Genomic DNA, 8,984 nt, shown 5'->3' with positions numbered 1-8,984 from the left:
GAAGGCCACGGACCGCAAATCCCGAGCGAGCGCTACAAACGCGATGCACGGCTCGCACCTGTTCCGTGAGCGGCCCTTCCTCCCCCCACAGTGCAGCCGCCCAGGACAGCCCGTCTCCCTGGAATCCAGCCTGGCCCCGCCTGGATGGGGCCCTGCTCCAGCACCACCGCCCGTCTGAGCTGACGCGCCAGGGCTCCCTGTGCGTTCTGGAGGGCGCCACCGCGTGCCCAGTGCCAGCACGCCCGGCCCACCACACGTGCTCTGTGATATTTGCTGAGCGCAAGGGCAATGCTCTTAGCTCCGACCAGGAGTGTGCCCCAGCCGTCCCGCGGCGCCCCACCCCCACCCTCTGTCCCAGCCAGCGAACGTCCCATTCCCCGCACTGGGCGGACGGCTCCGGGGGCGGAGAGCGGCCCCGCTGCCCCTCACCTGGATAAATCACCTGAACGAGACGGGGCTGGAGCCCTGCCGCCAAGGCCGCTGTGGCCTCTTCGGATTAAAAGTCCCTAGACTCCTGATTACCCAAGGAGCCCTGGGAGCCAGGTCCCCCCAGAGCGACAGAGGCCGGACGGATTACCGTGTGGTTTTAACTGACCTCCCAGCTCTGTGGCCCCGAGCCACGCACTTGCGCTCCTCACTAGAGAAGCCACGGGGCGGACCACCCCCGGGCCCAGGCCTTGACGCCCTGCTGGCGGACGGCGTCGGCCGCACAGTCCGGCTCCTGCTGGGGCCCAGCCGGCTGGCCCTGACGCCCGCCCTCCGTGCTGCTGCTACATCCCGGGGTCCGCAGACAAGGGTGCCGAGGCACCGCCACCGCGGCCCAGGGCGGGGTGGCGAGGAGGTCAGTGGTCTCTGACCTCTGCCAGAGGTTGAGACGAGGATGCTGCCTGGCTGCAACTCTGGAGAAGTCACAGGGCAGGGATCTCCGGACGGGGACGATCTGAGGACGCCCATCCACACACCAACGGAACGCCAACTACTGAGCACGTTGCGTTACGGTGACTTGCTGTGTCCGGGGACGGGCGCATCTCGAAAGCTGCTTCAGCACCAACGACGGCGAGCAGCGCCGAGGGCCCCGAGGGGTGGGACGGGAATCAACGCCCGGCCGGCCGACTAAACCCCAGGTGTCCCCTCCAGTCAAGTGCTTGCCGGGTTTGAACCCTGACCCTGGCAGCCGCCAACCATGACTTCCCGCAAGTCGCCCAGCCTCTGGAGACAGAGCTTGCTCTCTAGGGCACCAGGTGACCCACGCGCCACGGGGAGGCGGGGCTTACACGCGACAACACGCGGGCTCCATGGAGCGCCAAGCACGACAGGACTCGAGAGACTCACGGGGCAGACACTCCCGACCCGGGGCCTTCCAGAATTCTGGCCTCGCTCACTGGACCCAGGGCTTCGTGGGGGGGGTGACCCAGGTCGTTCCAAACAGCCATGGTAACCGCTTCTTGAGCTGCGGCCATGCTTGCGAGAACTCGGCCAGGAGCTGGGACACCCCAAGCAAGATTCATCCGTTTTCAATGTACTTTCTCGTGAGCTGCCTCTTCCCTAAGGACGGAGCCCACGGGAAAAGCACCCCAGGGAGGTGCCGGCCAGAGCTGAGTGGGAGGAGGTTAAAGGGCACTCTCGGCCTCTCCGGGCTGGGCTGTCGTCCCCCTGCGCGGTGACCCTCAGTAGACGGTCACCCCTGGAGGAGAGAGGGACAGAGACGCAGTGTCGCCTTCCAGTGCCCTTTGAGGGGGTGAAGGGTCTTCGACGGGAAGGGTGGACGGGGGCCACCTCCAAGGTGGGAGTGGACCCCTGCCATCCGGAGCACGTGGTAGGTGGAGGAGGATGGAGAGGCTGGGGGAACGTGGAAGATAGACCACCTGACCCGGCCGGAGGCCCCTCCCCTGCCCACCCCACCCCCAACCCTGCACTGACCGCAGCCCACAGCCTCAAGTGCACCAGACAGGCTCCTTCCCACCAGAGCACCAGGCTGTCATCACCCAGCCCTCAGGACGCTCGGGTCAGCTGCCGTGCCGTCCCCGACCGCCCCATTGCTAGGTTAACCGCTCCGAGTTCCCCAGCACCCCTCCTCTGTGGCAGATGGGGTGAGCCGGGCTCTGGAGAGGGGCGAGGGCAGAGGCTGCTCTCTAAGGGCGTGACTGCCTGCCACGCACGGGACAGAAGGCTGGGCGCCCGGCCCGGTTCACCTCCACTGCTTGTGAGGCGCTCGCGAAACCCCATGTTCCGCACCTGCTGAGCTGTCCCCCCGGCGCGTCCTCGGAGCAGGCCCAGACCGCCGCCGACAGCAATCATCTGGCCACACACCCCCGCAGACGCGCGTGTGGCGCGCCTGGCGACCCCACAGTGAGCGCAAGGCCTGCCGCTAGTGGCCTGGGTGGGGGCACCGTGGTACTCGTAGCCAGTAAGAAGTGGCAGCTGGAACCAAGAGGCTGGATCCAGGGGACGGGCCTACCCAGGCATCTGTGCCGTCCTGGGCGGCAGGCAGGGAGTCTGCGAGGTGTGGTGAGTCAGCACAGCACCCGGCCTGGCAGGACCCTTGGACACCCACCTCAGGACAGGGGTCTCCCAGGGCACCCGCGAGAGGGCACCCCCTGACCCCAACGAACACACGTGGCGGAGAATGCAACCTTGGGATTCTTCAGGGCGAACCGTCCGTCCCAAAACTTTGGGGGGCAGCCCATTTTCCCGAGGGCACCTCACCCACTCTGGGACTGGCAGCTCCGGGGCCGGGGACAGAGGCACAGACCACAGAAACCGTGGCTGTCGTGGTAGCGCTCCCTCACGTGCTAATTAAAGCGGGAGCTGCCCCCCTGGCCTGGCTGGGGCCACCCGCCTGTGCAGGGAGTCCCGGGCTCACGTCTCCCTGTTAGGAGGTGTTCTCCTTTCGAGGGGAGGGAAAGGAGGCTGCTTCGGGTCTGATCCCACGGCAGGGAGGCCGGGAAGCTCGTCTTGACGGGAATCGTCCCACACGTGCCAGGCGGCGCGTTAAGGGAAATCTCAACCCACCGGCCTCACTGACGAAGGCACCTCAGCTCCGTGCCAGAGGCCAGACGGGGAGGCTGCGGCCCCAGCGCTGGGACCCCGGGCCTTTCTCCTTCCACACTGCCAGGCGTGACTTCCCACACCAGGCAGGCACGTCCTGCCCACACGACAGGAGGGGGCTCCGCCTGCACTGGCCAAGCCCATCAGAGCCCGCGGGGGGGGGGGGGGGGGGGGCGTCACCGTGGCCGCTCAGGCCACCCAACCCAAGAACCTCACGCAGGGAGAGGCTGGGGGCGGGAAACAACGCAGCCCCCGGGGCCCATTGGACGCCCCTCCCACCCCTGGCCAGGCCGGCCAGGCACTTCCCGGGCTGCACCAAGCTGAGGCACCGCTCAGGGAAAGGGAAGAATCTACTGTCGTTGCCACAGGCGAACCGCGAACACCCACACGACGAAGGCCACCAAGGCACACACGTACACTGTGCGAAAAGTGAGCGGCAGGACCGTGTGTGTCGATGTGGCCTTTCACGTAAAACCAAAAATAATTTTAAACACAAACACGTTGGATTTTTTTCCCCAGAATACAAACAATTACTAACAGCACTTGGGAGAAAACCTAGCAGAGAAGGAAGGGCAGGGGCAGTTTTGGCCTTTCTGTGATAATTCTGTTTTCGGCCTTGCTTTGGATTCCTTAGGGTTCTTTTTTCACGTCACCTAGAGCGACCTAGCCAAAGAAGTGAGGGCCGTTTCTTGTTCTCTGTAACTAAAAATAACGTGCACAACCAGGTGCTACAGCTTTTCCAAAATACCAGCGTGGTGACCGACCCCCGGAGCAGCTAAATTTCCAGCGCAGCCGGGGGCGGCAGGGGGGCCGCGCTCCGTGGGGCAGGCCGGCCGTCACACAGGGGCAGTCAGGCGAGCCGGGACGGGGCCCCTGAGAGGGCCGGGCGGCCAGGCGCCTGCCCCACCTCCACAGCTGGATGCGACAACAACCCCCGTACGCTCTTCCCCAGGTCAAGGTGCCGGACGGTTAGGGGCGACCTCGTTCACAGCGCAGACCCAGCACTCAAGACGGGGTGGCGGCGTGAGTGTCTGTGACGCGGAAGGCCACGCTCCGGCGGAAATCCGGGGGCCGCTCACCCGGCCGGCTCGGCCCGCTGTCCCCGGAGGAGCCGGCGCGCTCCCCGCGCCCTGGCCCCCCGCGCCAGGCCTGCACTCGCAGGGCGGAAGGGGCTCACAGAACCTGCTTCCTCCTAGGGGTCTGGGCCGGCCGCAGCTCCTCAGGCCCGTGGGCAAACGGGCAGCGGTCCGAAGGCAGAGCGCAGCCGTCGGGGTGGTGGGCGAAGAACCAACACAGGCGGGTTTTGAAAGCTTCCGAGAAGGGTCTGCGTTTCGCTTGCGGCCGCCGCTGCTTCCGGAGCCTCTCCTCTCTCCAGTCGCGAAGGCGAACTCGCCCGCTCCGAACTGCGGTTCAGGACAGAGGGAGAGAGACACGGCCCAGGCGTTACCCTCCAAGTCCACCAGCTCGCCGGGACCGGTGCTCACAGAGCCCGACTCTGGGGCGGCGGCGGCCCAGCAGGGAGGAGACCGGGCGTGGAGACGGCGAGCCAGGCCGCGGTCCCGCCCGACACCGGCAACGCGGCCTACGGGGGAGCACTGGAGGCAGAGCCCAGCAGGGAGGTGTGAGGAGGGGGCCGAGGGAACAGGCAAGGAGCGAGGTGGACGTACGCCAGGGCGAGGGCGCCTGCAGGGGCCACGGTCAGGGGTCAGGAGCCGTCAGGAGGCATGAGCTGCTCACCGGGGGCAGGGGTCGCCGGGGGCAGGGGTCACCGGGGGCAGCGGTGAAGGGGCATAGGGAGACTGAGGGTCTGCTGCTGACAAGACCCAGGACGTGACCACGGGGACAAGCGGCGGGGACGGCAGCAGGATGGGCCTGTGGGAAAGGAGGCGGAGCACTGGGAGCCCGCGGCGTGAGAGCGGAAGTTGGGGAGCTACGCTGCCGTCTGTCCCGAAGAACCTCACCGCTGTGCGAGAGAGGAAACAAGCAAGGTCCTTTCTGGGCAGGCGAAGAGGAGGGTTTGCTGGTGCCCCCATAACCAGAGCCCCCAAACGCAAACAGCGGGTCGGGGAACAGCGGGTGGGGGACAGCGGCCGCGTCAGCAGGGATTCAGAGGCCGGCGGGGAACGCGGGGGGACAAGGCCCCGGCAGCTGACCGGGCCCCGCACCGAGCTGCCTCCCGAGCCGGTCAGCACCACTCGGGCCGAGGCTCCCCACAGGCTTTCAAGGGGCCTTTCTCCCCCAGACGCCAGCAACTCCACAGAAACACGGCCAAAGCCACTCACTGCATCCTGGGTTTCTTGGAAGCTGTGAGACCACTGGAGACAGAAAGGCTCGGGGAGAAATAAAAGAAGCCTACTGAATAAACCTGGCTCTCCGACCGCTAATGAGACCGTGAGAGCACAAATGAAAGCTCGGATTCGCTTTCAAATCACCTCGTGTGATTGCAACATGTCCTCACAGACTGCCGTGTATGACCCATTTGCCCTTAAAGCAGAGCAAGGGCTGCGGAGAGGCGCCTGTGCACGGAGGGGCTCACTGGAGGGACTCCTCGCTGCGGGCAGCCAAGGGCACCTACTCCGGGCCTGGCACGACCGTCCCCCTCCTCGGAGCCGGCCTCCTGCCTGCTCCCCACAAGGCTGATGCCTGGGATCGGTCCGGGAGCTCAGGTCAGGGAAACGTCACTGGGATCCGCTGAATGCTCCCACAGCCGAACGCCACGGCCCCAGAGCACGCCCCGAAGGAGCCTTGGAGGCAAGACTCCCACCAGATGCCCGGGGTGTGGACCCCAAAAAGCAAGGAGCCCTTGGCCCGGCCCAAAGGCTCAGATGTGTTCAAGAGAAACCTGGGGGAGAGGGAGGGGCGTGGGCCCCGCTTCCACAGGGGTCCCTCCCCTGAGGACAGGCTGGCTCCCGACAGGCGCTCCACAGTGGTTTGGTGAGTTAAGAGGGCACCCAGCCGCATTTCTGGAGCAGGGTCAGGGGAAGCGGGGGGCCCAGCCAGGATTTTTTTTTTTTTTTTTACGTTTATTTATTTTTGAGACAGAGACAGAGCATGAACGGGGGAGAGGCAGAGAGAGAGGGAGACACAGAATCGGAAGCAGGCTCCAGGCTCTGAGCTGTTAGCACAGAGCCCGACGCGGGGCTCGAACTCACGGACCGCGAGATCGTGACCTGAGCTGAAGTTGGACGCTCCACCGACTGCGCCACCCGGCCGCCCCTTCCCAGCCAGGATTTCTAAGGCCCGGGGAGCGGGCACTGATGACAGATGATTGGCCCTGGCACAGGAGGGCGACACGCTCCCGCGCACCCCCAGGACACAGGGCGGCTCCCGACACCCCCCTCCCATCCCGGGTCGGCCCGTGCGGGGCACCTGAGGGCGCTCGCGGCCCTGGCTGCACACACGCTCCAGCCAGCCCACGGGTCAGACCACCAGTGGGACTCCCCACGTGGAAACACGCCCCCGACGCCACCACGGAACCCCAGGAACAAGGTGCGCTCCACCCAAGCTCACTTATCCGACGTTTGTTTCCTCCCGAAGCTTCGCTTCCTCGGAACCTACTTGCTGGTCCATCCCCTCCCGCTCCTGACAAGCAGACGCTGCCCTCATCAGAACGCTCCGGGGAACGGGCTGTAGGCTGTTCCCGAAACCCCCGTGGACGATCTACCGGAGCAGTGCCCTGTGCTCAGGCCCTGATCACACGCGCCTCGGGTGGCCAGTCCAGCCTCAACATTCAAGACTCGGGGCAAGTCCCAGAGCTCAGCTGCGGCCACATGTGCAACACGGTCGGCACCGTGAGCACAGGCCACTCGGTTGGTACCACGCCCGCGACACCCCCGGCAGGCCTTCCTGGCCCCTGACCACAGCACACACCAGGCAGGCCCCGAGGTGGCTTCCTCCCATGGCACACGGCGCCGGAGGAACTGGGGGCATCCAAAGTGGATCCGACCCCTCAGTCCCGTAAACACCACCAGAGATTAGCCACCCTGGCTTAAAACACCCTCAAGAAAATAAGATAAAATAAAACATCCTCAGAGATAAGACCGGCCTCAGTGCATATTTTCGGCATGACTGCAAGCAGAATGTTTACTCAGAGCTCAGCCCCGAAGCCGCCTACTTGGAAGCACTTCCAAGAATAAACGTGCCCCCCCCGCCCCCGACGTCGACTGCACAGAAAGCGAAGGTATGCATGCATATTTATAATGGGGGAAAAAAAAGGTACAACTTCACGAAGGCAAACAAAACAACGCACTGGGAAAGACAGGAGAGCAGCCCTTCCCGGTTTCGCTAAGTATTTTAATTGACAAAAGCCTCGTGAAACAGCAGATTCCAGGCCGCCGGCCAGAGCTCAGCCGGAGCAGGAACTGCCAGTTCGGGAAGGACCGCCCCGCTCCCTGCTTCTCCACCCCCCAGTGGGGCTGCCCGTCCCGGGGCCTCGGCTTTCGCGACCACTCCAAACACGGGGCCTCCAGCACTGCTTACGAGGCCTGATGCCATCGTGAGCACTTCCCCAGCAAGGTCAGGCCCAAACGAAAACAGTCTAGCTCCACAAGGGCAACCAGGCCACCCAAAGGCACCGCAGGGGTGCACACCCGAGCTCTCCCGTGCACACGTAGGGGGCGCGAGCACCCCAGCTCTCCTACAGGGACCTCACACACTGGAGCTCTCGCGTCACACGTGAGGGGCCGTGCACACCCGAGCTCTCGCGTGCACTCACACAGGCAGGAAGAGAAGGTGGCCGTACTCAACTCCCTCAGGCTGGGAGAGGACAGAAGTGCTTCCGTCAGCTGCGGCCACCTGCCCCGAGTCGCCACCCGACCACCCTCCTCGGCAGCAGCACAAAGGTGGGGCTGTGGGGACCGGCCCGGATCCGGGGGCTCAGACAGCTGCCCGCATCCCCGTCGACAAGGCCCTAGGGCCTCCTCTCGTCCTACCTTGAGCTCTGCTCACAAAGGCACCGCGCGGACTGGGACTCTGGGACGCAACAGTCTGCCCCCAGTCACCACCCCCTGCGAGGAAGGATCGGGTAGGCGTGCCCTCCTCACGGGGCTACTTTCCCTTCTTCATCCTGAGACATGGGCTCCCAGCTGCCTCTCGGGCTACGGAGCAGCCGGGCCCATCCACAGGGAGCTCACGGTCTATCCAGTTGAGGCAGTGAGGTGACCGAATACGGGAGGCCGTGTGACAGAAGCTCACGCAGACTCTGGGAGCCCAGAGAGGCGGGACTGGGTGGGGCGGACGGGCAGCAGTTCAGGGAAGATGCCCGGCGATGGTCGGGAACTATGGCTATGCCACCAGAGAGGCCAGGGCCTGACGTGGGGGCGGGGGGCAAGCGGGCAGCCTTGGGGGGGGAGAAAGAGCATCGTGACAGACACACAAGCTGGGGAGCCACGTGGGGGGGCCGGAGGGGGGGGGGGTTGGTCTGGCAGAAGCGGGTGGGCCGGGGCGGGCAGGAGGCAGGAGGCAGGAGGCAGGAGGCAGGCGGGAACGGACGCCGCGTGCAGCCCTCCAGGAGCCCCACCCGGCAGGGGAAGGTGCGCCCGGGGGCACGTCGGCAGCCCCTGCCGGCCTGGTCTCCTCTGGCCCTCACGTCCTCGGCACGCGTTCCCGCACCTCCGCCCGGAGCCGCCGCTCTGCACGTCACCCTGCCCCCCGCAGCCCCCGCAGCCCACACCCGCCTCCCGGAAAGGAGCGCGAGCCCACACCGGCCCTTCGCGGGACACCTCGCGGTGGAAGCGGAACGAGAGCTGCTTCCACGTAGGACGTCCTGAGGAGCCGGACGCTGCGCCGCGGGGGGGCCTGAACAGGGCCCCGCACTTGGCCTCGAGGCTCCGGACACGCCACGGAAGAGGCACGCGGCCGGCGACGCCGCAGCTGGACGGGGGGTCGGCCACGCGGGGCCACCGGGCCCCTGCCGCCACAGAGGCCAGACCCTCCCC

The 8,984-nt window shown here is 66.0% G+C and overlaps 1 protein-coding gene across 3 annotated transcripts in view; it reads right to left on the bottom strand.

Moving 5' to 3' along the window:
- Window positions 1-3,529: 3,529 nt before the first annotated feature.
- The window catches only part of TRMT44 (tRNA methyltransferase 44 homolog), a 30,083-nt gene continuing 24,628 nt past the window's right edge, over window positions 3,530-8,984 (bottom strand). For all 3 annotated transcript variants that reach the window (XM_011281996.4, XM_023253432.2, XM_023253433.2), the window contains one exon: window positions 3,530-4,451. In XM_011281996.4, the coding sequence (XP_011280298.3) occupies window positions 4,222-4,451 (230 nt within the window). In that variant the 3' untranslated portion in view covers window positions 3,530-4,221. The remainder of the gene's footprint in view (window positions 4,452-8,984) is intronic.

This window comes from Felis catus, chromosome B1 (assembly GCF_018350175.1).
Source record: "Felis catus isolate Fca126 chromosome B1, F.catus_Fca126_mat1.0, whole genome shotgun sequence".
In the NCBI taxonomy this organism is placed as follows: domain Eukaryota; kingdom Metazoa; phylum Chordata; class Mammalia; order Carnivora; family Felidae; genus Felis; species Felis catus.
Note: the sequence above shows the minus strand (reverse complement) of the source record. Positions and strands in the feature narration are given on the sequence as shown.